Below are 22,206 nucleotides of genomic sequence, written 5' to 3' on the forward strand. Positions count from 1 at the left end.
TAGGATTTTGTTTGAAGTTTTCAACCAAACTTTATAGGTTTATGGCAACATAACATTAATGGTTTTAGTGGGAAATGTTCCTGAACAAACCAAACTCCAAATCTGCTTAACAAGAGGCAGTAAGTGGAAAGCAGAAAACAGCCATTTTTTCGAAAGATATGTTTATTTCTTTTTAGAAAAGCCAGATGTTGTGGAATTAATTCTGTATTACCTTTTTTACCTTAAAGCAAAGATAGGGAATGTATGGTCCTTCAGTTGTTGCTGGAGCTTCCCAGCGCTGTTCACCATTGGCTATGCTGGCTAGAGACAATTATATTAGAAACTGTAGTTCAGGAACATCTGCAAGGCCACAGAATCTCAATTCTGTCCTGAAGAAGTGATTAATCACATGCATATGAATTCTCACAAAATTTACTAGGGATCACAAATTTATAAGATAGCTTGTGGGCAGTGACCCTGAACTTTAAAAAAGGACAACATTTTGGATGTTAATGCTACAAATTCTGAACAGAACAACTTTATTGTTCAGTTCTACAGTATTTCTATTTCAGATCCTTTTGTTTGCCTCTAACCATGGGAGAGGCACTTACTTTCTATTTCCAATTGTTTAAAATTGACTTTGCCTCCCTTTAGAACTAGATTGGATACATACTGGGGAATGGGGAAATGCCTAGTCACAGCTCTTCTGGAGCAGCTTTTGTTTACTAGAGGAAGGTATGATGAGCAATACCATTAACTATTGCTGGGGTCCTGTCATCATGCATGAGTCTACAAGAACTTATTTTAGTATGAAGCAGAACCCCTGTCTCAAATGAGGGTTGTTGTTGTTTTTTTCTCTCTCTCTCTGTCTCTGTCTCTCTCTCCTGTATATGTCTGCCAGTCTGTCTATCTATATCAGGGGTGTCATACTCAATTTCATTGAGGGCCACATCAGCATTGCATTTGTCCTCAGGGGGCCGGGTGGGTATGGCCAGGGTGGGCGTGGCCTGCTGGGTGGGCATGGCTAGAGTGCGTATGGCCTACTGGGTGGGCATGGCCAGCTCTACATGGTTCGCATCAAGGGTGCCTATGGGGGCCTGGGCAGGAGTGGGACAGATCTGAGGGTCTCTGGCAGAAGGAGGGTCTCTGGGCCAGGGCCAAGGCAGTGGGGGCCGTTCCCTCACTGTTTCCAGGATGGCTTCGCGGGCCGCATGAAACCACTTTGCGAGCCGGATCTGGCCCCCGGGCCTTGTGTTTGACATGTCTGATCTATATACTGTACTCTCTTTCTCTCACACACATGTATTCACATACATAAACACACAGAGAGACACTGCAACATTGTCATAGGAACATGGAATTCTGCAAACCAGGGACAGCCTCCTTTGTTCACAAGAATGCCTCTGCTTCATTTAAAAGCGTGCTTTCCTGACTATGCTAGAGTGTACGGGGATGAATATGAAGAGGCTTTAGAAAACAATAGGAAGACTCTTGCTCATTTGTTTGCTGGTGGCGATTTATGTAAAATGTAAACTTTCCCATGGCACATGCCCATCCCTCTCCAAAAGTTGTTGTGCCCATTATTTTTCTATTACCAGTGTTAATCAGCAAGACTCCCCCCCTAAATACACTGGTTATTGGAAACAAAAGTCAACAAAACACTTTAAAGAGACAAGTTACATACCAAAATGTCCAAGCAAGCAGCCTTAAGTAGTGTGATCTGGTCTGCAATTGTCAAACTTGTGAAACCAGGCAATCGTTTTGCAAATTCCACTATTTTAATAATGCACTTTGTTGCAAGTTCACTGAATTTGTCCCAAAGCCCAAGGTCCAGACGAACTCTATGGTCCGCACTAGAGTTCTAAAAAGAACAAAATGAATCAATTGCTATGACAAAATGTAGTTGAAAAAAAGATTTTCTAAAAGCAACTTATCTTAACAATTTCAGTATCAGTGAGATTTGCTGTTGAAATCCTTTTGTTTTTTAACCTTGTCTAGTCTTTCCTTATATACTTTTCTTGTGCTTATGATTAAAGGTTCTGTCTTTCCAACGGATAATAAATTACAGCATTTCTAAAGGCTACTGATCTCTTTTTCTCATTAGGTATATAGTGTCTACACTGAAAATCCACCCTTTGCTGTCAGAACTGAGTAATTAATTATGTGTAACTAGAAGAATGGTTTCCATGTGTGGGAAAAACAGCTTTATTTTGCAGAGTACACTCTCCATGCAATGTGACCCCTTTTCACATGCTTATGGGTTCAGCAAATTAGCAGTACAAGTTAGCCTTTCTCTCCTATGGCTCAAAAAGCTTTTACATCACTGGAAAAAAATAAATTTATTATGAACAAGAGGAGAACCATTTGTTAGGCAGAGGAAAACAATTATAAATTCCTTGTCCTTTCTCCTTGCCAAATATGGCATTTGATAATAATCTTTTCTACTCTGGGTCCAAAGTTCTTCAACTACAAACAGTTGTCCACTGAGAAAATATATGCTAGTTCTTTACTTAGTACTGTACCATATGTTGGTGCAAGTTGTAGCCAGTTGAATTTATATCAAGGATGCATAATCAAGAAGAGGGAGAGCATAGGGGGGGACATATCTCCTTAAGTAGATAAGGCTAGAACAAAAGCCAAATCTGATTTATACACATTAAAATTTAATTGTAATGAAAATTAAATCAAGTAATCACAGTCAATAGAGTTATTCTCCAATATATAGTTCCCATTTGACTAAAGTATACAATTTGACAGCAAGTTCTGAGAAGGCTCTAGCAGTCACATCCAAAGCTATATAAACTATATTGCCCAGTCTGTGCTATAAATGTTAAACAATTGGGTAATATATACAAGCAGCACCTTGTGAATAATATTACAGTTTTGTGATCTATCTAGAGATTGCCTGCACCTGCACCTGCAAAATAAAAAACAGAATAGCTCCTAAATTTAACTAAAGTCAGTTAAAACAAAAATATATTGTTTTTGAAAATGAATTACCGGTATTATGGAAATGAACCTAAAAGGAGTGGGGAGGACTGATACAACCAAACTGTTGGAACAGGGAGAAAAATATAACTGAATCATACGTTGAGGGGTCCAAGACAGCATAGTCAGCAGTGAAGGATGTTGGGATTGTTTTTACCACATCTGCTCCTAAAGTACTAATGTAAAGAGGAACTTGTGTAACTACTCCTAAAATGCAGCACACAATTCTTTTCTATCATTACTATTTACATATAGAGCAAGGGTCCCCAACCTTTTTAGCAGAAGGGACCAGTTTCATAGAAGACAACTTTTCCACAGACTGAGGGGAGATGGTTTTGATTTTGCTCACTTGGCCGCCACTCACCTCCAGCTGTGAGGCCTGGTTTGTAACAGGCCATGGACTGGTACAGGTCTGTGGCCCGGGATTGTGGACCCCTGAGCATTCAATATAGTGAAAGACTAGGAATGTCACAACTGCCCCTTAGAGATAGCACAGGATTGGCACAGGAGTGCACCAATTACAAATACCTGAAGAATAAAAATTGTGATCAGACTGAGGTTTGAGAGAATTGGAGAAGATACAAATTCAACTAATGATGAACCACAGTCTGAAATGCAAGAACTATTTTAAAACAGAAAACTTCTATATTTGTTCTATTTTATGTTCTGGTTATATATAAAGTCTTTTCTGTGTGTTTGTTTTTTTTTATATTTCTTATGCTGGTCTTTTGACCATAACAATAAACTACACTGCATTGCCTTACACTAAGGTAAATTGAGAGACGGTCCATGTATAAGCTCTTAGATCTTTCCCCCCATTTTTAAACATAACCAAAACAATTTGTTATATGCAGGAAACATAGATGATACCTATCTAGAAGGTAAAATAAAATGATACCAAACACTTCCACATTTCACTTCTACTATTTCCTACATAGTTGAATTCCATTGTTGGATCTTATCCAGCAGATTTTATTCTAAAGGTGCAACATGACACCTGGGATGGGAGGAGTTAATAGGTTTTGTTTGCTGACTGACATATTCCCGTCTCAGGACTCTGCTTCTTATAAGTATAAAAGATTTACTATATATCCTCAAGGACCTTGGTGAAATGCTGTATAAGGGGGGAAGGAGAGATAAGATCAAAATATGTAATCATTTGGGCTGTAATTAAATACAATAGCCAGTTTATATCCACTTTCCTAGAAAAAGGGCAATGGAGACATGAACAAAGCAGAGCCTACAGCTTAATATTTATTCCACAGTAGAGCATCCATATGGAAAGAAGTTGTTGCAGGAAACCAACTAGTGTGAATGAAATCTTCAGTAGGATCTTACCAGCGCTCTAAATCATGATTCCTACCACCCATGCAAGAAAGGTGGATGCATTTGTGTCTGAGCCAATGTCTAGCAGCTCTAACAAACCATAAATCTAATTTGATTATGAAAACTGAAGAGAAAAAGCTGTGAATAAAGCATGAAGTTAGCTTGTTGCTTTACTGCCCTGTTAAGTCAAGAGAGACTCCAATTGAAAATGGTTAGATGCCTCATAGCTATGGGAGTTTTAGCCAGATAGCATTTGTGGCTTTCATTTGGTAATGGGCATTGGAAAGTATATCTAGAAACAAATACATTTTTAGCAATTTTTCTCCATACCAAATAATAAAATCAAGTCAGCAATGACATGCCGAGCCAAGTGATGATGCACTGGCTTAATATTAAAAAGGAGGTCCTTCTCTAAGGATACTGAGTACTATCAAACTGAAGGATTTAGCTTGGTGTTATATACGATGTATGTATCAGATGTCTTTGCTGAAAGCAATCACGAACACAATGTAAGGATCCTGCTACCCATAATGCCATAATGGTGAACATATGATAGGATAAAGCTGGAAAGCACTCTAATTCTGTTTTTATCAGTAGAAAAGCACAAGCCTGTTGTACTGTCATTTGATAGTTAGATTTTTTATTTATTTTAATTTTTCATTTAAGTAGGTCCCTGGTTTTTGGCCATTATTTGCTGAACCTCTTACTAAAAAGAGAAAGACAGAGAAAGATCACAAAATTTGCACGGAGGAAAAAAGAAAACAACACAATGCACGAGAAAAAATTTCCTTTATTTGCAGATTTTTAAAATGCTGCCTTTATTACTTTATACGTATCTCAAGGCATTGAAAATACATAGTCCTTCCCCCTATTTTTTGCACAACCCTATGAAGTGAGACGAGCTGAGAGAATGAGTGGTCCAAAGTCATCCAGCAGCTTTCATGACTAAGACAGGACTAAAATTCACAGTTTCCTGGTTTCTATTTTGGTGCATTAATTATTAGACCAAACTGGCTTTTCTTTACTGATTTCCACTTTCCCAATGAAACATGCTGAGATTTAGATAAGAGGAGATGCAAATTTGTGAATCTGTAAGCTGAGCTTGAGCAGCCTTTTTTAAACTGGGAATAGTGTGATGAGTAGGGCTGAAACAAGACATAAATAAGGTCAGAGCCAAAAAAAAGCGCACCCATTCTCCAACAACTCTCTGTCTCATTTCTTTTTGAATCAGGCCATCAACCCATGTTATGTGGTATGTAAGATTCTTGACTTCGAGACTTCCCTAAGGAAAAAAGGTGAATATTGGTAACAGAAGATTCAATTCCTAGGGGATAATAATAAATAAATAATAAAATAATAAAATAAAAATTAATAAATAAGACCAATCTTCTTTCATTCTTTGACAAAGTGACTAAATTAGTAGACTAAATGCTCCGGACATATGGTAGTATACTTAGAATTAAGCAAGGCATTTACTTCTTGGTAAACTAGGAAAACATGGAATAGACAGCATCACCACCAGATGGATTTGTAACTGGCTGACAAATCATACTTAACAAATAGTCCTTAATAGTACTACGTCTACATAGAGGGAAGTAAGCAGTGGGTACCACAAAGTTCCGTCTTAGGCCAAATACTCTTCAATATCTTTATACATGACTTAGATGAAGGAATAGAAAAGGAACTCAACAAATTTGCAGATGACACTAAGATGGCAGGAATAGGCAACACTCCAGAAGACAAGCTCAGGATTCAAAAAGATCTTGACAGACTTGAACAATGGACCCAACCCAACAACATGAAATTGAATGTGGAAAAAAACAAGGTTTTACACTCAGGCAGGAAAAACCAAAGGCAAAAGTACAGATTAGGTGAAACCTGGCTCAAAAACAGTAATTGTGAGAGGGACCTTGAAGTACTACAGTAGTGGATGATCACTTAAACATGAGCCAACAGTGTGTGGCAGCAACCAAAAAAGCATCCAGTTTTGGTCACCACATTACAAAAAAGATGTTGAGACTTTGAAAAAAGTGCAAAGAAGAAGAACTAAGATGATTAAAGGCCTGGATACTAAAATATATGAAGAACGGTTTCTGTAACTGGGAATGGCTAGTCTAGAGAAAAGAAGGACTAGGACTGGCATGATAGCAGTATTCCAGTATTTGAGCGGCTGCTACAAAGAAGAGGGAGTCAACTTATTTTCCAAAGCTCCAGAAGGCAAGACAAGAAACGATGGATGGAAACTAATCAAGGAGAGAAGCAACCTGGAATTAAGGAGAATTTTCCTAACCAATGGAACAGCTTGCCTTCCGAAGTTGTAGATGCTTCATCACTAAAGGATTTTAAGAAAAGACTGGACAGCCAGCTGTCTGATATGGTATAGGATCTCTTGCTTGAGCAGATGATTGGATTAGAAGACCTCCAAGGTCCCTTCCAACTCTATTAGTTATGGTATTGTTTGTAAGGGCTGAGTACGTCTTTGATTGTCTTGCCTATCTAATTATAAAAGAGGCATTGTGAGATGCCACTTAAGCTGATTTAAACTGCAGGTCCAAAACTGTTTTGTTTTTTTTTATTTTAATTCCATTTATATCCCGCCCTTCTCCGAAGACTCAGGGCGGCTTACAAGCTTAGCAGTAGCCTTCATTCTATGTATATACCTGCTTATTAGGGCTTTCACACACACACACCAAGCGACATTATTACAAAGTCAGCTTATTGCCCCCAACAATCTGGGTCCTCATTTTACCTACCTCAGAAGGATGGAAGGCTGAGTCAACCTTGAGCCTGGTGGGATGCGAACCTGCACTAATTGCAGGCAGCTGGTGTTACTTAAGGAGGCATTAGCCCACTGCTCCACCAAGGCTCTTTTAAGGCAATGGTGATTCCTTACTAAATTCTCAAATTTTTAATTTTACAATGATCCAAATATTCAGCCCAGAGTTTTTACACTACAGATAGTCCTTGTATTATGATCAAAATTGGGATATGATTTGGAAAAGAAGGCAAAGCCCTACAAAGGAGGCTCCATTCTCGCAATCCTTCAGAAGCCTCCTTCTGCAAGCTTTTAGTGATTTGGAGAAGGAAGCTGCTTAAAGAATGGCACAAGGTAGCTTCAGTAAAAAACTTACAACATTCATAAGCTGGGCATGTTTATCAGTGGCTGGACAAAAACAGCGAAGGTAACTGGGGCACTTTTCCTGTGTTGGTGGGCAAGATCAAAAGCCACCAAGTTTGCACACCGGTGGGTCAAGTAGCAGGCTCAGTCCAAGCAGCAGCAGCTTTGTCCATGCTGGTAGGCTGGGCAAAGATAGGCACGTGGGAGACGTTACAGCACACCTGCAGAATAAGTGTGGGCTGACTGCCAAGCACCTTAATTTTTCTCACTTGTGCAAGGGCCCTGCAACAGCTGTAATTTTAGACAAAGGTCTTAAGTCCCTTCGTTCAGTACTGTCGTAATTTAGAGCAATCATTGAATGAATGGTCATAAATCAAGGACTACCTGTACATCAAACTGGACTTTCTGAAATTCATCTTGTTTGTGATACCTAATCACAGGCCACAATCCATAAGAGAAATAGGTGTGCTTCTCAACTGTTTTATCAAACATACACACCACATCTTATTAGACAGAGGAGGCTGGTAACCCACAATAGAAACTTCAAGAGCCAGAAAAGATCGGGTTTCCCTATGAGATGCTGACTCCAACAGCTGATGCAAACAGAGAAAACAAACCCCTTTTATTTTAGAAGGTTGTGCATTTCTCTTTTTATCTTAATTAACTGTGATTTTTTTTTGCTTTATTTGCTAGTCTGTGACTAAATAAAAAATGATTGATTGATTCTTTCCTGGTTCAAGATTTTGATCTTCAATTCTTACCTTGTTTGACTCTTGGGATTTATTTCAGTTTTATCCTCTTAAACTGACTCAATTATATAGTATCTTATTCTGCTACTAAACTCTTAGCAGTGTGGCAATATACCTCTAATATGTATATGCATGTATAATATTGTATATGCAGATTGTATTATTAATTTCAGTTAGGGATACAAATACATATATATCTTCTTACTGGGAAGTTGGCTGCCCTGTTATGTATCCACTGAATTATATTTTGCAACCCAACATCCCCAATTTTTTGCTTTTCTTTCTTACATTTCCATTTTAAAAATGGTATTACTTTTATTGACAGGGTGTACAACCCATCCAGGTTAAATTTTCTTTTACCATTTTTCAGTAAAATAAAATAAAACCATCCACATTTCCTATTTTCACTCCATCACATATGCTGTACCCACAAGATACTTTTCTTTAACTGATTTCAGATGCAAGAATCTGTTTACAAGAGCAAATTTGTTCTATTTATTTTTGGTCCATCAACTAAATACTATTGTTCAGTTATTTACTGGACTATCCAAGCTAGATCAGTGTAGTATAAAAGAATTCTATCCTTCTAGAGCAATTAATTTTTCTAATTCTGAGATTCCATCCAATATTCCAGTCTTCAATAGAATAGAATAGAATAGAATAGAATAGAATAGAATAGAATAGAATAGAATAGAATAGAATAGAATAGAATAGAATAGAATAGAATAGCTCTTACCGTTGTGTATTTGCCCAACTGGCAAAGTGAAGGAAATGTTTCCTGGTGAGATTTTCTGATTTTCTCAGTGAGATCATCCAGTTCTGCTGTCATTTCATAATTCTCCAAGAATTCTTGCTTTAAAGGCTCCTTTTTCTTTTTGTTCCTGTCATTTCTGACAGCTGGAGGCAAGCAAAAGAAATTCAAATTTGGTTACTTAATTACCTAAATTTGGTAATTTGCTTACCTAAATTCAATAGATGTTGAATAAGTATTAAAAAGGCCAAACATAGAACACAGAGGAAAAATAGTAATTTAATAGCTTTTTTTAAAAGTGTCCATTAGATTACAGATAGTTCTTGAGTTATGATCATAACCATGTTTGACGTTATAGCTAAACAAAAGAACTTACGGCTGGAGCCCACAATTACAGTCACTGGAGTGCAGGGAAACAGCCTCAGCCTGCAGAGTGAAAAGGGCTGCAGCTGGGTTAGGGTGGCTGAGGTTTCCCAGAGCGGATGTGATTTTATGCAGCACTACTGAGATGACTACAGCTATGTGATGCTCTGCTGGGGCTTCCTGGGGTGCTGAGGCTTTGCACTGCACTGTTGGGGCAGGTGGAGCCTCCAGGGGTGCTATGACTTCACACTTGAGTTGTAGCTCAAGAGTTCTTTGCAGCCCCAGAGTTGCAGTGTGGCAAGAAGCTCCTGAGCTGGAGATGACAAGCAGCCTCAGAGTTACATGGTTCTGGGACTGCTTGCTGCCCCAGAAGACAAAGTATAGGGCAGTCAAAAGGACAGAAATGGGAGAGGCAATAGGCAGGTGGAGAGAGTTGAAGAATTACCTTGGGGGAGGACCAATGGTATGTTTTGAGAAGGATCATCAGCTAACAACTTATAGAATTCAGTTAATAACAGCATGGAGAGTTGCTGTTACTAAGTGATGCGACAAGTGACATTTCATTTTATGACAACAGTGTTTAGTGATGGAAATTCTCATCCCAACTGTGATCATAAGTCAAAAACTACCTGTAGTAAATTGTAATAAGAAATTCTCTTTCTCTACAAAATCTGAGATTTCCTGAAGTCAATATTAAAAATTAGAATGTTATTTTTGACATTAGAATCACTTAACCTTATTTGAAGAAAAAGCTCTCCATATCAACTATTGGAATGCAAAAAAGTACCAGTGAATCATAAGGGCCTTATAATCATTTAGCTCTGCCTCACTGGGCCCACTGAAATTGAGGAAGACTGTGGGCACCAGCACATCTTTGACTTTTTTTTTCTTTGACTATAATAATGGGAATCTAATATTATGCAAGTGACATGCCAGCTTCCAGCATCATTTTTATTTCCAGGATCTGATTTCCTGATAAAAAGTCCATTGGCATTAAATATTTAAGTTAACATTGATTGGCACTTTTAGACAGGGATGGTTTACCTGGATGAGCAGGTTTCTGTGTGCTTGCTTGTTACTAGTCCTATCACACAAATTTAGTTTCCTACAGTTCCCTTCTTCCAGGATTGTCTGTAGGAGCTGGTTAAAAAAAGTCCAGATAGTGACTTTGATAAGCTCTTTGCAGACTATGGCTTTTGCTGTAAGAGGCAACTAAGTAAATTTCATAAAAATCATCTAGAACACGGGTCGGCAACCCGCGGCTCCGGAGCCGCATGCGGCTCTTTGAGCTGTCTCCTGTGGCTCCCAGCCGCCCGGTGCGCGCGCACCTCTTCGAACGGGCAGTGGTGCACGTGCACCTCTCCAAATGGAGAGTGGCACCGCCCGTTCCGAGAGGTGCGCGCGCACCTTTCCGAAGGGCGGAGGTGCACGCGCACCTCTCCAAGCCGCCGCCATCCCGTCCGGAGACCTGCCGCGTTCGTCAAACATTGACGAACACGGCAGCTGTGCAAACGGGATGGCGGCGGTTTGGAGAGTGCGTGCGCACTCGCCAAACCGTCGCCATCCTGTCCGGAGACCTGCCGCGTTCGTCAAATATTGACGAACATGGCAGCTGTGCAAACGGGATGACGGCGGTTTGGAGAGTGCGGGCGTACTCGCCAAACCGCCGCCATCCCGTCCGGAGACCTGCTGCGTTCGTCAAACATTGACGAACACGGCAGCTGTGCAAACGGGATGGCGGCGGTTTGGAGAGTGCGCGCGCACTCGCCAAACCGCCGCCATCCCGTCCGGAGACCTGCCGTGTTTGTCAAACATTGATGAACACGGCAGCTGTGCAAACGGGAACTGGGTCCAGGGCAGGCTTCTTGAGGAGGGGCCTCACTACCGCCTCCTTCAAGGCGGCAGGGAAGGTACCCTCCCTCAAGGAAGCAGTTATTATTGCCTGGAACCAGCCTCGTGTCTCCTCCCGGGCTGCATATACCAGCCAGGAGGGGCACGGGTCGAATAAACACGTGGCGGAACTCAGTCTCTTCATGATCCTGTCCACCTCATCTGGGGTCACAGGATCGAATTCACTCCAGGTAACATTCTCTAGACCGCTCGATTCCTCCCCGTCAGTCTCTGCCCAGTCAGAATCCAAACTGGCTCGAATCTGAGCGATTTTCTCCATCAGATGATAGCTAAACTCCTCAGCTCGCCCCTGCAAGGGCTCCTCCTTCACCTCCTGATTAAGGAGGGAGCGAGTCACCCTAAACAGGACGGCCGGGCGATTATCTGTGGATGCGATGAGGGCAGCGAAGTAATTAGACTTCACTGTCCTCATTGCCGCAAGATAAGACCTTGTAAAGGTTCTTAACCGGAACCGGTCAGACTCAGACCGGCTGGATCTCCAACAGCTCTCTAGACCTTGTCTCCGACGCTTCATCTCCCAGAGCTCCACAGAAAACCATGGAGCCCACCAGGATCTGCGCCGGGTCAGGGGTCGCAAGGGTACAACACGGTCTAGTGCCTCGATGGCAGCCCTTTCCCAGGCATCCACCAAGGCGTCGGCCGGGCTGTGAGCGAGGGGGATAGGTATAGACCCAAGTGCCGTCTGGAACCATTCCGGATCCATTAGGCGCCTGGGGTGGAACCACCTGGTCGGTTCCGCAGCCCAGCAGTGGGGGGTGGCATAGTGGAAGACCAACCACAGGAGATGATGATCGGACCATGACAGGGGGATAATAGTTGGCAAGCCCCCTCCCAGATCATCAAACCACTGCCCAGATAAGAAAACTAGGTCGAGACTGTGTCCTCCCCCATGGGTCGGACCCTGAATTACTTGGGTCAGGTCCATGGCTATCATGGAGGCCATGAACTCCCGGGCCAACTCAGTCGACCCTCCCAGAGAAGGCAGGTTAAAGTCGCCCAGAACTATAAGTCTGGGAAACTCAACTGTCAACCCTGAGAGGACGTCGAGAAGCTTGGGCAGGGCCGTTGCTACACAGCTGGGTGCCAGGTATGTTAGCAACAAGCCCAACTGAGCCCCAGGGCCACACCTCAGGAGGAGGGATTCACTCCCGCCTGTCTGTACAATAGTGGTCTCCCGCGGACATAAGGTCTTCCGTATAACTACCGCCACCCCACCGTCCCTGCCCTGAGCCCGTGGCCGATGTAACACACAGAAACCTGGAGGGCAAAACTCAGTCAGAGGGACACCTCCCTCTGAGCCCAACCAGGTTTCTGTAATGCATGCCAGATCCACGTGTTCCTCCTCGATCAAATCACGGACGAGGGGAGCCTTGTTCACAATGGATCTGGCATTAAAGTACACCAGCCTGAGCTCAGGGGCCTGATCCCTCTCACCCCCGGATAAATGGGTACCAATTGGAGGGTTGGAGCGTGGGGATTTGAAACCCCACCCCAATGCCAGGGAAACCAGGAGACCCCAACCCTAATCCCATCTCACCAGGAACCATTTCAGGCCTGGACTGACGACCGGTTGGTGGGGTACACCCCAATTCCCTCCCAACCCTACCATTCCCCCCTCCCTAACCCTTTAAAACAGCCGGCTAGAAAACATATTAGGGGCCTCTTAATATATCTCCACCAGAGGCCCCTATCTATGCCCAACCACCTCTCGGGGTCCCAACAATTGGGCCCGTCCTTAAGGGGATTGGAGGAAACGGCAGCAGGTCGTAACCAGAAGGGAGGTACCCTCCTGAGGGCATACAGGTCAGCACTGGAGTAGCGCAAACGAGCCATATAATAATAAAAATATCCACATAGGGCAGTTGTTAACAAATGGGTAGTCAGATGGTATTAAAATAATATCAAGATGACATTGATATTGAGTCCGGAAAGTACCTCAGGTCCACCAATCCGGCTCTGCTCTCACCTGAGCCGGAACCAGGCAAAGAAAGCCCAACCGCCCTCTCAGTACAGCTGGGCATCCAACCTGGGGTGGACAGAGTACGGGCTACTGGGATAAACCTACCCCAACTGGTCTCTCACACCAGTGGGGTGGTTGATGACCAATCCAGAACCGCCCTCTCACTGCGGTCAGGTCCCAGGTCCATTCCGGACTATCAGTAGGGAAGTCACAGGAGCAGGGGCATAAACCATATCCAAATAATCAGCATAAAATTAAAGATGAGCAGATTAGCAGAAAGGACCCGGGTCAAAACACCACAGCTATAGTTCCAAGACCACTCCACAGCCGAACTCCAGGCCGCTGTTGTCACCTCGCTGCTTCTACTGTGGAAAGGGGGGGCACCGTGCCAAAAAAAAGCAACCTGCATCCTGCTCCAACCTCCAACCGGGCATTAAAACGCAGCCGCAGCTGATCTTTGGGCCGCCATAATCCCCAGCCACTGCTGCCATTCCGGAGGGGAAGGAATATCTCCACGCCACAAAATGGCACCCGCCAGCTGGACCAGGGCGCTGGGCTGGGCCGTGGCTGATCTTCGGGCCACCAGGCTGCTGGGGCCATTCCGGGGAGGGCGGGAGACATCCACACCACAGAAAGCGCCTGCCAGCTGATCCAAAGCGCTGGGCCAGGCCATGGCCGATCTTCGGGCCGCCAGGCCACTGCCGCCATTCCGGGGGGGGAGACGTCCACGCCACACAAGCCAGCTGATTTAAGGTGCTGGACCGGGCCGTGGCCGATCTTCAGGCCGCCAGGGAGACTGATATGCATTTCAAACTTATTAGTTTTCATTAGTCAGCCATACCCTTCCGAGATTCGAACCTGGGCTGATTACACATTAGGCAGTTGTTTTCACCTCTAAGCCACAGGATCTCTCTCGCTTTGTTAGCAGAGAAGCAAGGGGAGATATATGACAAATGCTTGTTAACTATTTTTTAGATTACCTTGCTAGGCCCCAAACATGGGACAAATCTTTATTTCCTGTGTCAGCCTATCCTGAAGGCCATCGACAGGCAGTAGTCACACCGGTGACAGCTCATATTTGTGTAAATTTTTAAATTGCTAACAAAGAATTAAGGGAGACTGATATGCATTTCAAACTTATTAGTTTTCATCTGTCAGCCATACCCTTCCGAGATTCGGGAATCCCATCCGTCATCATCAGGCTGGTGGCTTCAGCTTCCTTCTTCTGGGAGAAGCATGTGGCTATTTGTTCCTCTTTTTTAAAAAAGAGGAACAAACAGCCACATGCTGTTTGTTTAAAAAAGAGGAACAAACAGCCACATGCTTCTCCCAGAAGAAGGAAGCTGAAGCCACCAGCCTGATGATGACGGATGGGATTCCGTCGAAACGTTGCTCCTACACCTTTAGTTCTACGCGGGGAAAAACCCGAATGACCAAAGATCCACATACAAACACCCGCGAAAACCTCAGAATATATATATATATATATATATATATATATATATATATATATATATATATATATATATATATATATATATATATATATATATATATATATATATATATATATATATATATATATATATATATATATATATATATATATATATATATATATATATTCCCCCATATATATATATATATATATATATATATATATATATATATATATATATATATATATATATATATATATATATATATATTCCCCCCCAAAATGAAAGTATCAAAAAAAAAGATCCAGCGAAATTGTCAATGGGCATGTGGAATTAGTCTTAGTTAATAGTAGATAAGCAACGTACAAGTACTCCTTGAGTTACGAGTGTAATGAAGCCTGCCCATTCCACTCGTAACTCGAAAACTCGTTAAGTGAATCTCATACCCTGAACGAGATTAATCCCTTGCTCGTTAAAATGCACACAGCTTGTTAAGCGAACATGAGATATCTCAGGTGGGGAAGGCCATGGAGGGTCTAGTGATGGAACAGGCCCCCAAGGCCTCCCCGACCCACTAAAATACTGCATGCTTCTTCCTCCTTTCCTGCTGCACTGGACTCACCTGAAAAATATCTGTCTCCTCTCTGCCACGGTTCCTGTTGCTGCCCAGATCTGAAGCTGGGAAACATTTCCACACACACCCCACGGCCCGATCTGGGCTCTGATGCCTGGATTTGAGGCTGGGGAATGATTCTGTGCCCCCCTGGTGGCCCAATGTAGGCTCCAGAGGCCTTTTCCAGGGCACTGCCGCTCAGATTTGAGGCCAGGGAACGTTCCGCACCCCCCGTATCCTGATCTGGGCTCCGGAGGCCTTTTCCAGGCCACTGCCGCCCAGATCTGAGGCCAGGGAAAGTTTCCATGCCCCCCACGGCCTGACCTGGGCTTTTCCAGAATGCTACCTCCTGGAGTTTAGGCCAGCGAATGCTTCTGCAGCGCCCCTGGGGCCCAATCGGGCCTAGAAAACATATCTGGACCCGATCGGCCCACTGGGGGGGCATAGAAGCATTCCCCAGCCTTAGATCTGGGTGGTAGCCTGAAAAATGCCTCTGGAGCCCAGATTGGGTCACATTGGGGCACGGCAGTGTCCCCCAGCCTCAAATCCAGGCCGCAGTGGCCTGTAAAAGGCCTCCAAAGCCCGATTCAGCCTCCAGAGGCATGTGGAAGCATCCCCCAGCTTCGGTTCCATTCTCTCTCTAAAGTACCGTGAGATCATCCAACTTCAGTAGTGTGAGATCTCTTTTTTTGTAGCTGTAGCACACTGCTGGCTTATATTTAAGTGATTGTCCACTAGGACTCCAAGATCCCTCTCACAGTTACCTCTACTGAGCAAGATGCCACCCATATCAGGGATAGGCAACCTCAGCTCTTTTATGACTTGTGGACCTAGCTGACTCAGGAATTCTGGGAGTTGAAGTCCACGAGTCATAAAAGAGCCAAAGTTGCCTACCCCTGACCTATACTGTACCTGTGCATTTGGTTTTTCTTGCCTAAAAGTAGAACCTTACTTTTTTCAACATTGATTTTCATTTTGTTAGATGGCACCCAATGTTCAAGTCTGTCGAGATCCTTCTGTATCTTAAACCTATCTTCTGGAGTGTTGGCTATTCCTGCCAGCTTGGTGTCATCTGCAAATTTGATGAGTTCCCCATCTAGCCCCTCATCCAAATCATTGATGAAGATGTTGAAGACACTGGGCCCAGAACAGAACCCTGGGGTATCTCACTACACATTTTCCTCCATGTAGATTCAGTTCCAGTAAGGACCACATGCTGACTACGTATCCATCTGGTGGTGATGCTGTCTAACCCACATTTTTCTATCTTATCAAATACTAGGCTGTGGTCTACTTATTGAGGTCCAAGTAAATTATATCCACAACATTCCTCTGGTCCACTAATTTTGTCACCTGCTCAAAGAATGCATTAAGATTTGTCTGGCATGATCTGTTTTTCTCAAACCCATGTTGGCTTTTGATAATGACTTTGTTTGCCTCTAGGTATTCACTGATTTGTTGCTTGATTATCTTTAAATATTGTTGTTGTTGTTAGCTGCGAAGTCGTGTCCGATCCATCGCGACCCTATGGGCAACATTCCTCCATGCCGTCCTGTCCTCTACCATCTTCTGGAGTCCATTTAAGCTCACGCCTACTGCTTCAGTGACTCCATCTAGCCACCTCATTCTCTGTCGTCCCCTTCTTCTATTGCCCTCAATCTTTCCCAGCAGTAGGCTCTTCTCCAGTGAGTCCTTCCTTCTCATTAGGTGGCCAAAGTATTTGAGTTTTAGCTTCAGGATCTGGCCTTCTAAAGAGCAGTCAGGGTTGATCTCCTCTAGGACTGACCGGTTTGATCGCCTTGCAGTCCAAGGGACTCACAGGAGTCTTCTCCAGCACCACAGTTCAAAGGCCTCAATTCTTTGGTGCTCAGCCTTTTTTATGGTCCAACTTTCACTGCCATACATTGCAACTGGGAAGACCATAGCCTTGATTATATGCACTTTTGTTGACAGGGTGATATCTCTGCTTTTTAGTGTGCTATCTAGATTTGCCATGGCTTTCCTCCCCAGGAGCAAGCGTCTTTTAATTTCTTGGCTACAGTCCCCATCTGCAGTGATCTTGGAGCCCAGGAAAATAAAATCTGTCACTACCTCCATTTCTTCCCCATCTATTTGCCAGGAATTGAGAGGGCCGGATGCCATGATCTTGGTTTTCTTAATGTTAAGTTTCAACCCAACTTTTGCACTCTCCTTCTTTACCCGCAACAAGAGGCTCTTTAGTTCTTCACTTTCTGCCATTAGAGTGGTATCATCTGCATATCTTAGGTTGTTGATATTTCTTCCGGCAATCTTATTTCCAACTTTTGATTCATCTAGCCCTGCCTTTCTCATGATGTGCTCTGCATATAAGTTAAATAGGCAGGGCGACAGTATACAGCCTTGCCGGACTCCTTTCCCAATTTTGAACCAATCAGTGGTTCTGTGTCCAGTTCTCACTGTTGCTTCTTGGCCCACATATAGGTTTCTCAAGAGACAAATAAGATGGTCTGGTACGCCCATCTCTTTAAGAACTTGCCACAGTTTGTTATGATCCACACAATCAAAGGCTTTAGCATAGTCAATGAAGCAGAAGTAGATGTTTTTTTGGAACTCTCTACCTTTCTCCATGATCCAGCGTATGTTGGCAATTTGATCTCTAGTTCCTCTGCCTCTTCGAAATCCTGCCTGTACTTCTGGTAGTTCTCGATCCACATACTGCTGGAGTCTAGCTTGTAGGATTTTAAGCATAACTTTACTAGCATGAGAAATGAGTGCAATGGCGCGATAGTTTGAACATTCTTTGGCACTGCCTTTCTTTGGAATTGGTATGTAAACTGATCTTTTCCAATCCTGTGGCCACTGTTGAGTTTTCTAAATTTGCTGGCAAATTGAATGTAGCACTATCTTTAAATATTCTCCTTTAAAGAAGCAAAGGCTTGCATTTAATTAACTTCCACTGCAAGAGAATGCAAAGTTTCTGCCTAAATGCCCACGTGTTGACTAAAATGCTTTGCTCAGCATAAGTTCTCATCACTTAACTTAATAGCTTTGAGTGGCTTACAGAATGTGAATGCCTTATTTTAGAAAGTATTAGAAAAAGCTGCCAAATGCGAAAGCTACAAAATGATTCACATATCACAGACTTTCTTTCCCTTTATTCTTTTTCTGCTACTCACAATCCATTACTTTATCTTGCCATATAATTTATATTCTCCTGAGAAAAAAATATTATAGGGAACATAAATTAAGGGAAGTATTATTCTAGCACCTCATATTTTTATCTTTTAAATATACTGTAATTAAATTATTAGGTGAACCAGTTTGGTTTAGTAGTTAAGGCATCAGACTAAAAACATGGAAACCTTGAATTGTAGTCCCACCTTAGGCCCAAAGCCATCTGGGTGACCTTGAACTATTCATTTTATCTCAGTTCTAGGAAGGAGGCAATGGCAAACCACTTCTGAAAAACTTTGCCAAGAAAACTCCAGGGACTCGTCTAAGCAGTCTCCTGAAAACTGCACACAACTGAATAGAAGAAAAAAATTATCAGATGAAATTTTCCTGAAAAATATTCACCTTTTTAGTATTAATTAAGCTTAAGGTTGCAATCTTATTTAATGAAAATAGGTGCTCCATTTTAGGCAGACTTGATCAGGATTTAATATGCTGCCCAGCTGAAGAAAAGGCAATGCACTTTGCTGAAGAGTACAGAACTTGTATAAGCATTGCAAATATTTAGGAATATAATTAATTAAGTTAAGAGTCTTAGAGACTAGAAAATTAAGTAAGCAAGTAAAAAATCAATAAATTATAAAGTAGGGTTTTCAATGTGATTCTAACTACATGATTAAAGCTTCTCAAACTTTTATCTCTGCACAAATGGAAGATCACAGAATGTAAATGAAGTCATAATAACCATGAATTCTACCATTGCCTGGAGATCAGTTGTAATACTAATACTCTATATAGAAGAGTATCATTAAAGGAGGAACTATGGCACTTATTCATTCATTCATTCATTTATTATTTAATTTAAGCATTACACAAAAATGTTTGTGTGTCTATGCCATTGTATGTCATGCTTCATGTTCTCAACTGCAAGGCTGCTTCATTATAATACAGATAATTAATCTTTTGGAGCTGGGGGGAGCATATTCAGGCACTTCAGGAAACGTCTGAGTAGTTGGCCAGGATAACTGCTACCCCTTAACAAAATGACTAACATATGTCATCATACTCATTTACCATTACTTCAATCCAATGACTTCAAACAACCCCCCCCCCATTGGATAATTTTTGAGCATGTGGAAATACTTCCAAAGAACAGAGCAATATGCTTTAAAGAGACATTTTTTATTTAAACCTAATTTTTTAAGAGTTGACCTTTGGTGTGCATCTTTAGAAAACATAAGAGTTGCTGCATCCAGCATTATAAGTTTGCTGTAATACTACATGTATTATAAAGTAGTGTTTATCAGTTCATTCATTTGCTTAGCTTATATTTATCACATCCTTCATTAAAAATGTTCATTGTAGTTTCAAGAATTCCTAAATATACAATGTATTCATTTTAAGCAATTTTTTAATATAAAGAAAATAAAAATAATTAGGTTCCCTCACTGTCTGTAGTTTCTTAAAACAATGTCCTAAAATATTTGTAGTTTCTTAAAATAATTTTTTAATGTTCCTAAGTAGAGTATATGACCTTTTTACCATAGTTTTCACAAGCTCACAGATACAAATTTTATTGCATCTCAAACAGTAATTAGTAAAAGGTAAATAAATATAGGTCAAAATTTTGCAAGATCTCATTGAAAGTGCTGTACCACTTTCATAAAATCTTGGAGGGATTTCAATGTCAACAAAAAATATTTTGTTCATTGTTCCTGACATTTCAGCAATGTTATTATTTATTTTTATTGAGATAACCAATAAAATAATATGTACCTTTGGGGATTTAAACAGTTGATCTGGTAGCAAGAGCACCATGTTTTAAGAAGTCTTCAAATATTTTTACTGCTATTTATTTTCTTGTAAGAAGTAGCTAAGTGTTAATTACTTTGATATTGGAGTCCTAGTGGACAATCACTAGGACTGCAGCTGCCAAAAAAGCCAACACAGTGCTAGGCTGCATTAACAGAAGGATAGAATCAAGATCACAGGAAGTGTTAATACCACTTTATAATGCCTTGATAAGGCCACACTTGGAATACTGCATCCAGTTTTGGTCACCACGATGTAAAAAAGATGTTGAGACTCTAGAAAGAGTGCAGAGAAGAGCAACAAAGATTATTAGGAGGCTGGAGGCTAAAACATATACAAACAGTTGCTGGAGTTGGGTATGTCTAGTTTAATGAAAAGAAAGACTAGGGGTGACATGATAGCAATGTTCCAAAATCTCAGGGGTTGCCAAAAAGAAGAGGGAGTCAAGCTATTCTCCAAAGCACCTGAAGGCAGGACAAGAAGCAACAGATGGAAATTAACCAAAGAGAGAAGCAATGTAGAACTAAAGAGAAATTTCCTGACAGTTAGAACAATTAACCAGTGGGACAACCTACCTTCAAAAGCTGTGAATGCTCCAACACTGGAAGTTTTTAAGAAGAGATTGGACAGCCATTTGTCTGAAATGGTATAGGATTTCCTGCCTGAGCAGGGGGTTGGAGCAGAGATAGTTGTTTTTAATAGTGGTCGATAGCCACTCTAAATGGTTGGAGGTGGTCCCAATTCCCAATATGACTATTGCAAGGACTATCCAGGTGTTGTAGTCTCCGACAACGGAGCCCAGTTCACCGCAACAGAATTCCAGGCCTTCCTCAGGACCAACCTCATAAGGCATGCCACGTCGGCTCCCTTTCACCCATCGTCCAACGGGCAGGCAGAACGGATGGTTCATACTTTTTTATTTTTATTTTATTTTAATTCCATTTATATCCCACCCTTCTCCGAAGACTCAGGGCGGCTTACAAGCTTAGCAGTAGCCTTCATTCTATGTATATGCCTGCTTATTAGGGCTTTCACACACACCCCAAGCGGCATTATTACAAAGTCAGCTTAATTGCTCCCAACAATCTGGGTCCTCATTTTACCTACCTCGGAAGGATGGAAGGCTGAGTGAACCTTGAGCCTGGTGGGATGCGAACCTGCACTAATTGCAGGCAGCTGGTGTTACTTAAGGAGGCATTAGCCCACTGCTCCACCAAGGCTCTACAACCAAAGAGTCCCTGAAATGCATTACTACAGGGGACTGCAACCACAGACTGGCTGATTTCTTGTTATGCCAGCACACAATGCCTTGCACAGCTACAGGCAAAAGTCCCGCAGAGCTTTGCTGGGGCAAGAGGCTAATAACCAAACTGGACAAGCTGCACCCCAATAGAGTAGCCTCCGACATGGTACGTCCGAAGGCACCTAGTAATCTACAAGTGGGGGACCGAGTTTGGACCTGGAACTATGGGCAAGGGCATTTGTGGGTGGCAGCAAAGTTTGTTAAGGTGTCAGGAGAGCCACCACCTACCAGCCAACTGTATAAGTAGCTGTGCAGCGGCTCCTAGTTGCTTCTGTTATGTTCTAACCTTCAATAAAGCCTGTTGCTGTTTGAACCTCCTGTCTCGCTCAATGCCTGCAAGAACTGGCTACACAACAGTATGGTTAATATATAGTAGTTAAAGTAACATGTGATAAGTACTATAGCTGCTATGAAGTTTGTAAGAAAGTTTCCTGGCTATTGGGAAAATAAAAATAGGATATGTAATATATTAGAAAACTAAATACCCTCAAATTATTATTTTGTATAAATAATTAAGCTTTCAAAAGTACAGGTAGTCCTTGACTTATAACTGGTTGCTTAGTGATCATTCAAAATTTCAGTGGACACAAACAAAAGGTACTTGGCACATGAAATCAAAGTTTCAATAACTGTCCCCACCTGCGGCCCTATGATCACATTTTGGGTACGCAGCAGTGGCTGTGTGTAGTGTCTTGCAGTCATTTGACCATTATTTAAATTCTTGGTTGAAACTGGCATTTACTT

At 42.0% G+C, this 22,206-nt stretch overlaps 1 protein-coding gene across 2 annotated transcripts in view; it reads right to left on the reverse strand.

Moving 5' to 3' along the window:
* Window positions 1-22,206, reverse strand: part of RARB (retinoic acid receptor beta) — a 257,875-nt gene that overhangs the window by 11,823 nt on the left and 223,846 nt on the right. For both annotated transcript variants that reach the window (XM_081345080.1, XM_081345081.1), the window contains 2 exons: window positions 8,897-9,057; window positions 1,664-1,840 (listed from right to left, as the gene is read on the reverse strand). In XM_081345080.1, coding sequence (XP_081201206.1) covers window positions 1,664-1,840; window positions 8,897-9,057 — 338 coding nt within the window. The remainder of the gene's footprint in view (window positions 1-1,663; window positions 1,841-8,896; window positions 9,058-22,206) is intronic.

The sequence above is a fragment of the Vipera berus genome, assembly GCF_964194415.1.
Source record: "Vipera berus genome assembly, chromosome: Z".
NCBI lineage: Eukaryota > Metazoa > Chordata > Lepidosauria > Squamata > Viperidae > Vipera > Vipera berus.